Here is a 16,602-nt window from a genome sequence, read left to right as displayed (position 1 = left end):
CGTCTTCATCCACCTGGCCAAGGCATTCGTCTCTGTCAATCACCGTATTCTTATCGGCAGACTCAACAGCCTTGGTTTCTCAAATGACTGCCTCGCCTGGTTCCCCAATAACTTCTCAGATAGAGTACAGTGCATCAAATCGGAAGGCCTGTTGTCCGGACCTCTGGCTGTCTCAATGGGGTTACCACAGGGTTCAATTCTCGGGCCGACACTTTTCTCTGTATATATCAATGATGTCGCTCTTGCTGCTGGTGATTCCCTGATCCACCTCTACGCAGACAACACCATTCTGTATACATCTGGCCCTTCTCTGGACACTGTGTTAACAAACCTCCAAATGAGCTTCAATGCCATACAACACTCCTTCCGTGGCCACCGAATGCTCTTAAACACTAGTAAAACTAAATGCATGCTTTTCAACCGATCGCTGCCCGCACCCACCCGCCCACCTAGCATCACTACTCTGGATGGTTTTGACTTAGAATATGTGGACAACTACAAATAGGTGTCTGACTAGACTGTAAACTCTCCTTCCAGACTCATATTAAGCATCTCCAATCCAAAATTAAATTTTTAATCGGCTTCCTATTTCACAACAAAGCCTCCTTCACTCAAGCTGCCAAACATACCCTCGTAAAACTGACTATCCTACCGATCCTCGACTTCGGCCATGTCATTTACAAAATAGCCTACAACACTCTACTCAGCAAAGTGGATGCAGTCTATCACAGTGCAATCCTTTTTGTCACCACAGACCAATATACCACCCACCACTGCAACCTGTATGCACTCGTTGGCTGGCCCTCGCTACATATTCGTCGCCAGACCCACTGGCTCCAGGTCATCTATAAGTCTTTGCTAGGTAAAGCTCCGCCTTATCTCAGCTCACTGGTCACCATAACAACACCCACCTGTAGCACGCGCTCCAGCAGGTATATTTCACTGGTCATCCCAAAAGCCAACACCTCCTTTGGGCGCCTTTCCTTCCAGTTCTCTTCTTCCAATGACTGGAACGAATTGCAAAAATCACTGAAGTTGGAGTCTTATATCTCACTCACTAACTTTAAACATCAGCTATCTGAGCAGCTAACCGATCACTGCAGCTGTACATAGTCCATCTGTAAATAGCCCATCCAATCTACCTACCTCATCCCCATATTGTTTTTATTTATATTTTTGCTGTTTTGCACAACAGTATTTCTACTTGCACATCATCATCTGCTCATCTATCACTCCAGTGTTAATTTGCTAAATTGCATGGCCTATTTATTGCCTTAATTCCTCATGTCATTTCCACACACTGTATATAGACTTTTCTATTGTGTTATTGACTGTACGTCCGTTTTATCCATGTGTAACTCTGTGTTGTTGTTTGTGTTGCACTGCTTTGCTTTATCTTGGCCAGGTCGCAGTTGTAAATGAGAAGTGTTCTCAACTGGCCTACCTGGTTGAAAAAAAGGTGAAATAAAATAAAAATAAAAATAAAATACCATTTTCTAGCGCTGAGTCTCTAATTTTATCCAATGTAAAAAATCATAATTTCAATTTTTGCTACATGAGACCGAATTGAGCCGGTCGGTCACATTTGACTGTATAAAACCTAGCAGTACTACTGATTTCTCTGAGAGTGAGAGATATATATTATTATTACTGTATAAAACCTAGCAGTACTACTGATTTCTCTGAGAGGCAGATATATATTATTACTGTGTTAAACCTAGCAGTACTACTGATTTATCTGAGAGTGAGGCAGATAAATATTATTACTGTATAAAACCTAGCAGTACTACTGATTTCTCTGAGAGAGAGACAGATGTATATTATTACTGTATAAAACCTAGCAGTACTACTGATTTCTCTGAGAGTGAGGCAGATATTAATTATTACTGTATAAAACCTAGCAGTACTACTGATTTCTCTGAGAGTGAGGCAGATATATATTATTACTGTATAAAACCTAGCAGTACTACTGATTTCTCTGAGAGTGAGGCAGATATATATTATTACTGTATTAAACCTAGCAGTACTACTGATTTCTCTGAGAGTGAGGCAGATATATATTATTACTGTATAAAACCTAGCAGTACTACTGATTTCTCTGAGAGTGAGGCAGATATATATTATTACTGTATTAAACCTAGCAGTACTACTGATTTCTCTGAGAGTGAGGCAGATATATATTATTACTGTATAAAACCTAGCAGTACTACTGATTTCTCTGAGAGTGAGGCAGATATATATTATTACTGTATAAAACCTAGCAGTACTACTGATTTCTCTGAGAGTGAGGCAGATAAATATTATTACTGCATAAAACCTAGCAGTACTACTGATTTCTCTGAGAGTGAGACAGATGTATATTATTACTGTATAAAACCTAGCAGTACTACTGATTTCCCTGAGAGTGAGGCAGATATATATTATTACTGTATAAAACCTAGCAGTACTACTGATTTCTCTGAGAGTGAGGCAGATATATATTATTACTGTGTAAAACCTAGCAGTACTACTGATTTCTCTGCGAGTGAGGCAGATATATATTATTACTGTATAAAACCTAGCAGTACTACTGATTTCTCTGAGAGACAGATATATATTATTACTGTATTAAACCTAGCAGTACTACTGATTTCTCTGAGAGTGAGACAGATATATATTGTTACTGTGTAAAACCTAGCAGTACTACTGATTTCTCTGAGAGTGAGACAGATATATATTATTACTGTGTAAAACCTAGCTGTACTACTGATTTCTCTGAGAGTGAGACAGATATATATTATTACTGTGTAAAACCTAGCAGTACTACTGATTTCTCTGAGAGTGAGACATATATATATATTATTACTGTATAAAACCTAGCAGTACTACTGATTTCTCTGAGAGTGAGACAGATATATATTATTACTGTATAAAACCTTGCAGTACTACTGATTTCTCTGAGATTGAGGCAGATATATATTATTACTGTATTAAACTTAGCAGTACTACTGATTTCTCTGAGAGGCAGATATATATTATTACTGTATAAAACCTAGCAGTACTACTGATTTCTCTGAGAGTGAGACAGATATATATTATTACTGTATAAAACCTAGCAGTACTACTGATTTCTCTGAGAGTGAGACAGATGTATATTATTACTGTATAAAACCTAGCAGTACTACTGATTTCCCTGAGAGTGAGGCAGATATATATTATTACTGTATAAAACCTAGCAGTACTACTGATTTCTCTGAGAGTGAGGCAGATATATATTATTACTGTGTAAAACCTAGCAGTACTACTGATTTCTCTGCGAGTGAGGCAGATATATATTATTACTGTATAAAACCTAGCAGTACTACTGATTTCTCTGAGAGACAGATATATATTATTACTGTATTAAACCTAGCAGTACTACTGATTTCTCTGAGAGTGAGACAGATATATATTGTTACTGTGTAAAACCTAGCAGTACTACTGATTTCTCTGAGAGTGAGACAGATATATATTATTACTGTGTAAAACCTAGCTGTACTACTGATTTCTCTGAGAGTGAGACAGATATATATTATTACTGTGTAAAACCTAGCAGTACTACTGATTTCTCTGAGAGTGAGACAGATATATATTATTACTGTATAAAACCTAGCAGTACTACTGATTTCTCTGAGAGTGAGACAGATATATATTATTACTGTATAAAACCTAGCAGTACTACTGATTTCTCTGAGAGTGAGACAGATATATATTATTACTGTATAAAACCTAGCAGTACTACTGATTTCTCTGAGATTGAGGCAGATATATATTATTACTGTATTAAACCTAGCAGTACTACTGATTTCTCTGAGAGGCAGATATATATTATTACTGTATAAAACCTAGCAGTACTACTGATTTCTCTGAGAGTGAGACAGATATATATTATTACTGTATAAAACCTAGCAGTACTACTGATTTCTCTGAGATTGAGGCAGATATATATTATTACTGTATTAAACCTAGCAGTACTACTGATTTCTCTGAGAGGCAGATATATATTATTACTGTGTTAAACCTAGCAGTACTACTGATTTCTCTGAGAGGCAGATATATATTATTACTGTGTAAAACCTAGCAGTACTACTGATTTCTCTGAGAGTGAGACAGATATATATTATTACTGTGTAAAACCTAGCAGTACTACTGATTTCTCTGAGAGTGAGGCAGATATATATTATTACTGTATTAAACCTAGCAGTACTACTGATTTCTCTGAGAGTGAGACAGATATATATTATTACTGTATAAAACCTAGCAGTACTACTGATTTCTCTGAGAGTGAGGCAGATACATATTATTACTGTATAAAACCTAGCAGTACTACTGATTTCTCTGAGAGTGAGACAGATATATATTATTACTGTATAAAACCTAGCAGTACTTCTGATTTCTCTGAGAGTGAGGCAGATATATATTATTACTGTATTAAACCTAGCATTACTACTGATTTCTCTGAGAGTGAGGCAGATATATATTATTACTGACAGATGTATAGCATTTAGCAAAATAAACATGATTTTTTTTCTCTCTGAAATGAAACATCAAGTGAAAGACTTTAAACTAATACATGTCTGTCATTGATCAACCCAATGTAATGATTAGATAGTGAAAAAACACCCATCTCATTCATAATTTCTTTAAACAATAAAAGCTCTTTTACGAACATTTCTGAAAAGTGACATATAGCGTTTTGGAATCTGAGCTCAGAGTAGATGAGAGATGTAATGTTTGTCTCTGTTGTGTTGAAGCCCAATCAAGCAGGAGAGACCAGCCTCCCCAGTATCCAGCTGTGAGAGTGACAGGTCTATGAGTCCTCCTCCAAGGTTTAGAGAGGGAGAATTTTTTACTGAACAAAGGTAAGAAGCTTCCCTTGTAAGAAGTCCCTTGTTTCTATCAATTTGAATCAATTGCAAAGACATTGGCAACTTCGTATTTGTAGTCAACTTTGTTCTGAATTGATTGGCGGTCACAAAGAGACGGTTAAACCATGTGATTCTATGTTTAGCAGAGATCTTCTGTGTATAAAGTCATGCGGAAAGGCAAAAAACAATCTCACGACTCACTCAGCTGTTCTATGAGTGGTCTGAGACAGGAGGTAGATTACTCAGCTGTTCTAGTGGTCTGAGACAGGAGGTAGATTACTCAGCTGTTCTAGTGGTCTGAGACAGGAGGTAGATTACTCAGCTGTTCTAGTGGTCTGAGGCAGGAGGTAGATTACTCAGCTGTTCTAGTGGTCTGAGACAGGAGGTAGATTACTCAGCTGTTCTAGTGGTCTGAGACAGGAGGTAGATTACTCAGCTGTTCTAGTGGTCTGAGACAGGAGGTAGATTACTCAGCTGTTCTAGTGGTCTGAGACAGGAGGTAGATTACTCAGCTGTTCTAGTGGTCTGAGGCAGGAGGTAGATTACTCAGCTGTTCTAGTGGTCTGAGACAGGAGGTAGATTACTCAGCTGTTCTAGTGGTCTGAGACAGGAGGTAGATTACTCAGCTGTTCTAGTGGTCTGAGACAGGAGGTAGATTACTCAGCTGTTCTAGTGGTCTGAGGGAGGAGGTAGATTACTCAGCTGTTCTAGTGGTCTGAGACAGGAGGTAGATTACTCAGCTGTTCTAGTGGTCTGAGACAGGAGGTAGATTACTCAGCTGTTCTAGTGGTCTGAGACAGGAGGTAGATCACTCAGCTGTTCTAGTGGTCTGAGACAGGAGGTAGATTACTCAGCTGTTCTAGTGGTCTGAGACAGGAGGTAGATCACTCAGCTGTTCTAGGTCTGAGACAGGAGGTAGATACTCAGCTGTTCTAGTGGTCTGAGACAGGAGGTAGATTACTCAGCTGTTCTAGTGGTCTGAGACAGGAGGTAGATTACTCAGCTGTTCTAGTGGTCTGAGACAGGAGGTAGATCACTCAGCTGTTCTAGTGGTCTGAGACAGGAGGTAGATTACTCAGCTGTTCTAGTGGTCTGAGACAGGAGGTAGATTACTCAGCTGTTCTAGTGGTCTGAGACAGGAGGAGGTAGATTACTCAGCTGTTCTAGTGGTCTGAGACAGGAGGAGGTAGATTACTCAGCTGTTCTAGTGGTCTGAGACAGGAGGAGGTAGATTACTCAGCTGTTCTAGTGGTCTGAGACAGGAGGAGGTAGATTACTCAGCTGTTCTAGTGGTCTGAGACAGGAGGAGGTAGATTACTCAGCTGTTCTAGTGGTCTGAGACAGGGAGGTAGATTACTCAGCTGTTCTAGTGGTCTGAGACAGGAGGTAGATTACTCAGCTGTTCTAGTGGTCTGAGACAGGAGGTAGATTACTCAGCTGTTCTAGTGGTCTGAGACAGGAGGTAGATTACTCAGCTGTTCTAGTGGTCTGAGACAGGAGGAGGTAGATTACTCAGCTGTTCTAGTGGTCTGAGGGAGGAGGTAGATTACTCAGCTGTTCTAGTGGTCTGAGACAGGAGGAGGTAGATTACTCAGCTGTTCTAGTGGTCTGAGACAGGAGGAGGTAGATTACTCAGCTGTTCTAGTGGTCTGAGACAGGAGGAGGTAGATTACTCAGCTGTTCTAGTGGTCTGAGACAGGAGGTAGATTACTCAGCTGTTCTAGTGGTCTGAGACAGGAGGAGGTAGATTACTCAGCTGTTCTAGTGGTCTGAGACAGGAGGTAGATTACTCAGCTGTTCTAGTGGTCTGAGACAGGAGGTAGATTACTCAGCTGTTCTAGTGGTCTGAGACAGGAGGTAGATTAGTCAGCTGTTCTAGTGGTCTGAGACAGGAGGTAGATTACTCAGCTGTTCTAGTGGTCTGAGACAGGAGGTAGATTACTCAGCTGTTCTAGTGGTCTGAGACAGGAGGTAGATTACTCAGCTGTTCTAGTGGTCTGAGGCAGGAGGTAGACTACTCAGCTGTTCTAGTGGTCTGAGACAGGAGGTAGATTACTCAGCTGTTCTAGTGGTCTGAGACAGGAGGTAGATTACTCAGCTGTTCTAGTGGTCTGAGACAGGAGGTAGATTACTCAGCTGTTCTAGTGGTCTGAGGACAGGAGGTAGATTACTCAGCTGTTCTAGTGGTCTGAGGGAGGAGGTAGATTACTCAGCTGTTCTAGTGGTCTGAGACAGGAGGTAGATTACTCAGCTGTTCTAGTGGTCTGAGACAGGAGGTAGATTACTCAGCTGTTCTAGTGGTCTGAGACAGGAGGTAGATCACTCAGCTGTTCTAGTGGTCTGAGACAGGAGGTAGATTACTCAGCTGTTCTAGTGGTCTGAGACAGGAGGTAGATTACTCAGCTGTTCTAGTGGTCTGAGACAGGAGGTAGATTCACTCAGCTGTTCTAGTGGTCTGAGACAGGAGGTAGATTACTCAGCTGTTCTAGTGGTCTGAGACAGGAGGTAGATTACTCAGCTGTTCTAGTGGTCTGAGACAGGAGGTAGATTACTCAGCTGTTCTAGTGGTCTGAGGCAGGAGGTAGATTACTCAGCTGTTCTAGTGGTCTGAGACAGGAGGTAGATTACTCAGCTGTTCTAGTGGTCTGAGACAGGAGGTAGATTACTCAGCTGTTCTAGTGGTCTGAGGCAGGAGGTAGATTACTCAGCTGTTCTAGTGGTCTGAGACAGGAGGTAGATTACTCAGCTGTTCTAGTGGTCTGAGACAGGAGGTAGATTACTCAGCTGTTCTAGTGGTCTGAGACAGGAGGTAGATTACTCAGCTGTTCTAGTGGTCTGAGGACAGGAGGTAGATTACTCAGCTGTTCTAGTGGTCTGAGACAGGAGGTAGATTACTCAGCTGTTCTAGTGGTCTGAGACAGGAGGTAGATTACTCAGCTGTTCTAGTGGTCTGAGACAGGAGGTAGATCACTCAGCTGTTCTAGTGGTCTGAGACAGGAGGTAGATTACTCAGCTGTTCTAGTGGTCTGAGACAGGAGGTAGATTACTCAGCTGTTCTAGTGGTCTGAGACAGGAGGTAGATTACTCAGCTGTTCTAGTGGTCTGAGACAGGAGGTAGATTACTCAGCTGTTCTAGTGGTCTGAGGGAGGAGGTAGATTACTCAGCTGTTCTAGTGGTCTGAGACAGGAGGTAGATTACAAACGTTTCCAAGTGCAACGTTAATAACAATGGTTTAGTTAAACAGCTCAGAGATTTACGATGATCCTAAGAAGATTGTAATGATGAACTTGGCCTTAAGATGCTTTTGGGAAACCAGATCCTGCATAAATACATCTGCTAAATGACGAAAATGTGAAATGTAAATGTTTTACATACAGACCTCATATTATTGTATTGAATTATTATTTTTAAATATTGATGTCACAAGTGTATCATTTGTACAGTTCTTTATTAAAATGTATTTATTTGTTACATTTGACTGTGTTAAATCTAGTAGTACTACCTATGTAGCAGTTTGCAAAAAAAACCATTTGTTTCTCTGAAATGAAGTGATAGATTATAAACAAAGACATGTCTGTCATTGAACAACCCCATGCCATGATTAGTTTGTGAGAAAACAACCATTTATTTGAGAATATCTTTAAACAATAAAAGCTAATTTACAAACATTTCTGAAAATGGATATATAGCGTTTTGGAATGAAACTGTTGTTTCCCCATCTGAACTCAGGTTGGATAAGAGATGTAATGTTTGTCTCTGTTGTGTTGAAGTCCAATCAAGCAGGAGAGACCAGCCTCCCCTGTCCCCAGCTGTGTGTCCATGAAGAGTGACTGGTCTATGGGTAGGCCTATACAGTTTAGAGAGGGAGACTTTTCTACTGAACAAAGGTAAGAAGAACTCATGGGTCATGTTCAGTGAGTTAAACAACACTGTCTCTAGTCATTTCTCCTCTCCCATTTTCCCATTTCTTTTGGTTGTTTTCGTAATCCATAGGCTAATACTTTAGTCCATTTTCATAGTCCTAAAACAGTGTGTGTGTGTGTGTGTGTGTGTGTGTGTGTGTGTGTGTGTGTGTGTGTGTGTGTGTGTGTGTGTGTGTGTGTGTGTGTGTGTGTGTGTGTGTGTACTGTAATCTCATATTTTGTCCACAGAAACCAACAGGAGAGATCAGAGTCAGAGATTCTCAGTGGTCAGTCTTCCCAGAGTCATCAAATAGACCTGGCCTCCATATTCAGTGTATGTGGTCCTGTTATGTACATTTGTTTTTGTTTATCTCAAGTAAATTTGATCTGTCAATCATTCTTTAATGTGTTAATGAAAAAGCATTTATTATTTTGCTTAACTTATTTACTTGATTTATTCCAGTTGCTTGAAGCGAAAATGATGACATTTGTGAAGAACGAGTTGAAGATGTTCAAGAGGATTCTTAGTCCTGAACTCCCAGAAGGCTTTGAGAGTCAGAAGCAGGATAGGGAAGTGGTGGACACTGAAGATGAGAAGCAGGAGAGCAGTGCCAGAGAGGGGGCTCTGAAGATCACACTGCACGTCCTGAGGAAAATGAACCAGAAGGAGCTTGCTGACACACTGGAGAAATGTAAGATCTGTCTGCCTCATGTTGAATGCTGTTTTATAACATTTAAAAGCTGTAGCTAAAGTACAGCTAAAGTAGCGGTGTAACTCAATGATATTGTAGCAGCCTTAACACTGTTAGGTTCAAATTTTTTTGAGTAAATAACTCACAGACACTAGAGAAGCTTAAGCAAGTTTCTTCCCAGAGGGTCATTACAGCTGTAATTCAGACAACAACAAAAAAACATTTCACACAGCACTGATATTTAACCGTTCCTCATAGGCTGAGTCTCCTCCTACACATCTGTACAAACATTGTTCTTTACTGCTAGGCAGGACACTAGTGATACGGGCATGAACTTTAATTTCTCCCTTAAGGTGACCTGACCTGACCTCAACCCCCTCCATCACTAATCTGACCATTTCTTGCCCTTCTTTGTCATCTCTATCCATTACAAAGGATCTCTGCTGTTACGTGACACTTCCTACGGCTCCAATGGGCTCTCAGAGCCCGGGAAAAAGTTAAATGACGTAATTCAAAGCCTGGCTGAAACACACGAGCGCTTTTGCTAAGTGGTCTATCAGAGGACAAAGGGCTTAGGCTCGTGCACTGGCCGCCCCGACTTTCTGTTTTTCCCTCTATTTACCGAAACACAGATTCCCGGTTGGAATATTATCGCTTTTTTACGAGAAATATGGCATAAAAATGTATTTTAAACAGCGGTTGACATGCTTCGAAGTACGGTAATGAAATATTTAGAAATCTTTTGTCACGAAATGCGCCATGCGTGCGACCCTTATTTACCATTCGGATAGTGTCTAGAACGCACGAACAAAACGCCGCTGTTTGGATATAACGATGGATTATTTTGGACCAAACCAACATTTGTTATTGAAGTAGAAGTCCTGGGAGTGCATTCTGACGAAGAACAGGAAAGGTAATCAAACTTTTCTAATAGTAAATCTGATTTTGGTGAGTGCTAAACTTGGTGGGTGTCTAAATAGCTAGCCCTGTGATGCCGGGCTATCTACTGAGAATATTGTAAAATGTGCTTTCACCGAAAAGCTATTTTAAAATCGGACATATCGAGTGCATAGAGGAGTTCTGTATCTATAATTCTTAAAATAATTGTTATGTTTTTTGTGAACGTTTATCGTGAGTAATTTAGTAAATTCACCGGAGGTTTGCGGGGGGTATGCTAGTTCTGAATGTCACATGCTAATGTAAAAAAGCTGGTTTTTGATATAAACATGAACTTGATTGAAGAAAACATGCATGCATTGTATAACATAATGTCCTAGGGTTGTCATCTGATGAAGATCATCAAAGGTTAGTGCTGCATTTACATTTACATTTAAGTCATTTAGCAGACGCTCTTATCCAGAGCGACTTACAAATTGGTGCATTCACCTTATGATATCCATTTAGCTGTGGTTTTGTTTTTTGTGACATTATATGCTAGCTTGAAAAATGGGTAGTCTGATTATTTCTGGCTGGGTACTCTGCTGACATAATCTAATGTTTTGCTTTCGCTGTAAAGCCTTTTTGAAATCGGACAGTGTGGTTAGATTAACGAGAGTCTTGTCTTTAAAATGCTGTAACATAGTCATATATTTGAAAAATTGAAGTTTTCGGATTTTAGAGGAATTTGGATTTCGCGCCACGCCCATCATTGGATATTGGAGCAGGTGTTCCGCTAGCGGAACATCTAGATGTAAGAGGTTATTAACTTCTGATGTAGACCCTCCACTATATACCTTCCTCCTATAACCATTAACTTCTGCTGTAGACCATCCACTATATACCTTCCTCCTATAACCATTACCTTCTGGTGTAGACCCTCCACTATATACCTTCCTCCTATACCCATTAACTTCTGGTGTAGACCCTCTAAACCTCAGCACTCCCTCAGTGACATGAATAAGTATCTTTCATATTCTCAAAACCCAACAACACAACACCTTGTGACCTCATCAAGTAGCAGCAGGGATGTGTTGTGGTGATTAATTTAGAGAGTGAGAGGAAAGAGAGAGACAACATTAATAATCCATCAATAATACCAATAATAATATAATCAGTCACACCAGTCTGTAACGCATTATGAAAACATTTACACATTTATACAGTCAGCTAAGAGAATAAATGATTATACTTTAAAACTTTATAACAGTCCTACAATACTGTAGGCATTAAAACAGACGTAATATTAATATCCTCTGTGTTATTTCTAGATTCAGATGATCCTGCTGTGATTTGCCAACGTGAACTCAAATCTAATCTAAAGAAGAAGTTTCAATGTGTATTTGAGGGGATCGCTAAACAAGGAAACCCAACACTTCTCAATAAGATCTACACAGAGCTCTACATCACAGAGGGTGGAACAGGACAGGTCAATAATGAACATGAGCTGAGACAGATTGAGACAACAACCAGGAAACAAGCAAGACCAGAGACTGCAGTCAAATGTAACGACATCTTCAAACCCTTAACTGGACAAGACAAACGTATCAGAACTGTGCTGACAAAGGGAGTCGCTGGCATTGGAAAAACAGTCTCTGTGCAGAAGTTCATTCTGGATTGGGCTGATGGAATAGCAAATCAGGATGTCCAATTTGTATTTGCATTCCCTTTCCGGCAGCTGAATTTGATGAAAGAGTACAAACACACTTTCATTGAACTTCTCAATCACTTCTCAATGGAAACCAAAGAATCAAGAATCTCCAACTACGACAAGTACAAAGTTCTGTTCATCTTTGATGGTCTGGATGAGTGCCGACTGCCCCTAGACTTCCAGAAGAACAAGATCTGTTGTGACGTCACAGAGTCAACCTCAGTGGATGTTCTGCTGACAAATCTCATCAAGGGAAATCTGCTTCCCTCTGCTCTCCTCTGGATAACTACCCAACCTGCAGCAGCCAATAAGATCCCTTCAGGGTGTGTTGACCAGGTGACAGAGGTACGAGGGTTCAATGACCCACAGAAGGAGGAGTACTTCAGGAAGAGATTCAGTGATGAGGATCTGGCTAGCAGAATCATCTCACACATAAAGACATCAAGGAGCCTCCACATCATGTGCCACATTCCAGTCTTCTGTTGGATTTCTGCAACAGTCCTTGAACACATGCTGAAACATAAGAGAGAAGAGATGCCCAAGACACTGACTGAGATGTACACACACCTTGTGGTGTTTCATACCAAACAGAAGAATGAAAAGTATCTTGGGAAAGAAGAGACAGGTCTACACTGGAATAAAGAGAGCATTCTGTCACTGGGAAAACTGGCTTTTCAGCAGCTAGTGAAGGGCAATCTGATTTTCTATGAAAAAGACCTGAAAGAAGTTGGCATTAATGTCAATGAAGCCTCAGTGTACTCAGGATTATGCACACAGCTATTTAAAGAGGAATATTCGCTGTACCAGGACAAGGTGTACTGCTTCGTTCATCTGAGCATTCAGGAGTTTCTGGCTGCTGTATATGTGTTCCTCTCATTCATGAACAACAATGAGAATTTAATGGCCGAACCGCAATCAACATCCAGGAACCTTTCTGCGCTGTTCAGAGACAAGCCTGAAGTTACTGTCTACAAGAGTGCTGTGGATAAAGCCATACAAAGTGAGACGGGAAACCTGGACCTTTTCCTCCGCTTCCTTCTGGGCCTCTCACTGGAGTCCAATCAGAAGCACTTACAAGGTCTATTGACAAAGACAAGAAGCAGCTCAAAGACCCATGAAGAAACAGTCAATTACATCAAGGAGAAGATCAGGGAGAATCCCTCTCCAGAGAGGAGCATCAATCTGTTCCACTGTCTGAATGAACTGAATGACCATTCTCTAGTGGAGGAGATCCAAAGCTTCCTGAGCTCAGGAAGTCTCTCAAAATCCAACCTGTCACCTGCACAGTGGTCAGCTCTAGTCTTTGTGTTGCTGACTTCAGAAAAGGAGCTGGATGTGTTTGACCTGAAAAAATACTCCAGATCAGAGGAAGGTCTTCTGAGGCTGCTGCCAGTGGTCAAAGCCTCCAGAGCTGTTCTGTGAGTACATAAAATGACATTTAGGTACAAATCATCAGGAAGAAATATTCAGTTTTGAGTAAAATATGCATTATAATAGGTGTATAATATTATTTTGAAAAACATATTGAATAAATGCATTGATTTTCACATTAGTATAACATTATGACCATACAATTCTAGGAGACGGAAAATGAATCTATATGTTGTTTGGGAGATTAAACCAAATGCATCTGCCATTGTCCTTCTACACTACTGGTGTTAAATTAACAGTGTGTTTGTGAAGTCATGATGATCTCTTTGTCAGGCTGTCAGGCTGTGGAGTCACAGAGGAAGGCTGTGCTTCTCTGGTCTCAGCTCTGAAGTCAAACCCCTCACACCTGAGAGAGCTGGATCTGAGTAACAGTGACCTGAAGGATTCAGGAGTTAAGCTGCTCTCTGCTGGACTGGGGAATCCCCACTGTAAACTAGAGACTCTGAGGTTAGTATTATCAGATATGAAAGTACTTTATGTATGTAGTTCTCCCGTTGAAAAAGTCGTAATTATTCAGACATATTCACTAATAGTGTATTAAAGTAGTCATAACTTTAGTATTTGGCCCCATATTCTATGCCTGCAGTGATTACATCAAGCTTGTGATTCTACTAACTTGTTGACTGTATTTGCAGTTTGTCTTGGTTGTGTTTTGGATGTTTTTCATAATAGAAACTGAATGGTGAATAATGTCCTGTCATTTTGGAGTCACTTCACTTGTATTGTCAGTAAGAATAGAAGATGTTTCTGAACAGTTCTACATTCATGTGGATGCTACCATAATTATGAATAATCATAAATGAATCATGAATGATGATGAATGAGAAAGTTACAGAGGCACAAAGATCATTCCCCCTCTGTTATTGGTAATGGTGAGAGGTTAGCATGTTTTGTTGTAGCCTCTGTTATTGGTAATGGTGAGAGGTTAGCATGTTTTGTTGTAGCCTCTGTTATTGGTAATGGTGAGAGGTTAGCATGTTTTGTTGTAGCCTCTGTTATTGGTAATGGTGAGAGGTTAGCTGTTTTGTTGTAGCCTCTGTTATTGGTAATGGTGAGAGGTTAGCTGTTTTGTTGTAGTCTCTGTTATTGGTAATGGTGAGAGGTTAGCATGTTTTATTGTAGCCTCTGTTATTGGTAATGGTGAGAGGTTAGCATGTTTTGTTGTAGTCTCTGTTATTGGTAATGGTGAGAGGTTAGCATGTTTTGTTGTAGCCTCTGTTATTGGTAATGGTGAGAGGTTAGCATGTTTTGTTTTGGCCTCTGTAACTTTCTCACTCATTATTATTCATGATTCATTCATGATTTTTCTTAATCATGGCATCATCAGAATTAATTTATTATTGTTTAGAAACATGTTATCTACTCTCTTTTACAGAAAATTACTCCAGTCATTATCCACCATTTTGTTATTGGGCAAAACACAACCAAAACAAACTGCAAATGCAACCAACGAGTTTACGACCAAATAAACTTCTGACTACTTTAATACACTATGAGTGAGTTGGTCAGAGTACTTATGACTTCTTCAAATGGGGAGACTGGAAACATAAAGTGTTTTCATTTTTAATCGTGAAACAGATACAGTTGAAGTCGGAAGTGTACATACACTTAGGTTGGAGTCATCAAAACTCATTTTTGAACCTCTCCACAAACTTCTTGTTAACTTACTATAATTTTGGCAGGTCGGTAAGGACATCTACTTTGTGCATGACACATGTCATTTTTCAAACAATTGTTTACAGACAGATTATTTCACTTATAATTTACTGTATCACAATTCCAGTGGGTCAGAAGTTTACATACACTAAGTTGACTGTGCCTTTAAACAGCTTGGAAAATTCCAGAAAATGATGTCATGGCTTTAGAAGCATCTCATAGACTAATTGACATAATTTGTATGTATTTCAAGGCATACCTTCAAACTCAGTGCCTCTTTGCTTGACATCATGGGAAAATGAAAAGGAATCAGCCAAAATCTCAGAAAAAAAATTGTAGACCTCCACAAGTCTGCTTCATCCTTGGGAACAATTTCCAAACGCCTGAAGGTAACACGTTCATCTGTTCAATCAATAGTACGCAAGTATAAACACCATGGGACCACACTGCCGTCATACCATCCCAACTGTGAAGCACGGCGGTGGCAGCATCATGTTGTGCGGGTGCTTTGCTGCAGGAGGGACTGGTGCACTTCACAAAATAGATGGAATCATGAGGCAGGAAAATTGTGGATATATTGAAGCAACATCTCAAGACATCAGTCAGGAAGTTAAAGCTTGGTCACAAATGGGTCTTCCAAATGGACAATGACCCCAAGCATACTTCCAAAGTTGTGGCAAAATGGATTAAGGACAACAAAGTCAAGGTATTGGAGTGGCCATCACAAAAGCCTGACCTCAATCCTATAGAAAATTTGTGGCCAGAATTCTTCCAACAATTGTTTACGGGCAGATTATTTCACTTATAATTCACTGTATCACAATTCCACTGTGTCAGAAGTTTACATACACTAAGTTGATTGTGCCTTTAAACAGCTTGGAAAATTCCAGAAAATTATGTAATGTCTTTAGAAGCTTCTGATAGGCTAATTGACATCATTTGAGTCAATTGGAGGTGTACCTGTGGCTGTATTTCAAGGCCTACCTTCAAACTCAGTGCCTCTTTGCTTGACATCATGGGAAAATCAAAAGAAATCAGCCAAGACCTCAGAAAAAAGATTGTAGACCTCCACAAGTCTGGTTCATCCTTGGGAGCAATTTCCTAACGCCTGATTGTACCACATTAATCTGTACAAAGAATAGTACGGAAGTATAAACACCATGGGACCACGCAGCCGTCATACCGTTCAGGAGGAGACACGTTCTGTCTCCTAGAGATGAACGTACTTTGGTGCAAAAAGTGCAAATCAATCCCAGAACAACAGCAAAGGACCTTGTGAAGATGCTGGAGCAAACAGGTACAAAAGTATCTATATCCACAGTAAAACGAGTCCTATATCGACATAATCTGAAAGGTTGCTCAGCAAGGAAGAAGTCACTGCTCCAAAACCACCATAAAAAAAGCCAGACTACAGTTTGCAACTGCACATGGGGACAAAGATCGTACT

At 40.2% G+C, this 16,602-nt stretch overlaps 1 protein-coding gene across 1 annotated transcript; it reads left to right on the top strand.

The window, feature by feature from the left end:
* Window positions 1–11,726: 11,726 nt before the first annotated feature.
* On the top strand, window positions 11,727–13,515 carry LOC115152440 (NLR family CARD domain-containing protein 3-like; the record flags this gene model as incomplete). Its single annotated transcript, XM_029697329.1, has 1 exon — window positions 11,727–13,515. A coding segment is annotated over one exon (1,764 nt), but the record flags the coding sequence as incomplete, so codon positions are not given.
* Window positions 13,516–16,602: the final 3,087 nt, after the last annotated feature.

This window comes from Salmo trutta, chromosome 17 (genome assembly GCF_901001165.1).
Source record: "Salmo trutta chromosome 17, fSalTru1.1, whole genome shotgun sequence".
Taxonomy (NCBI): domain Eukaryota; kingdom Metazoa; phylum Chordata; class Actinopteri; order Salmoniformes; family Salmonidae; genus Salmo; species Salmo trutta.
Note: the sequence above shows the minus strand (reverse complement) of the source record. Positions and strands in the feature narration are given on the sequence as shown.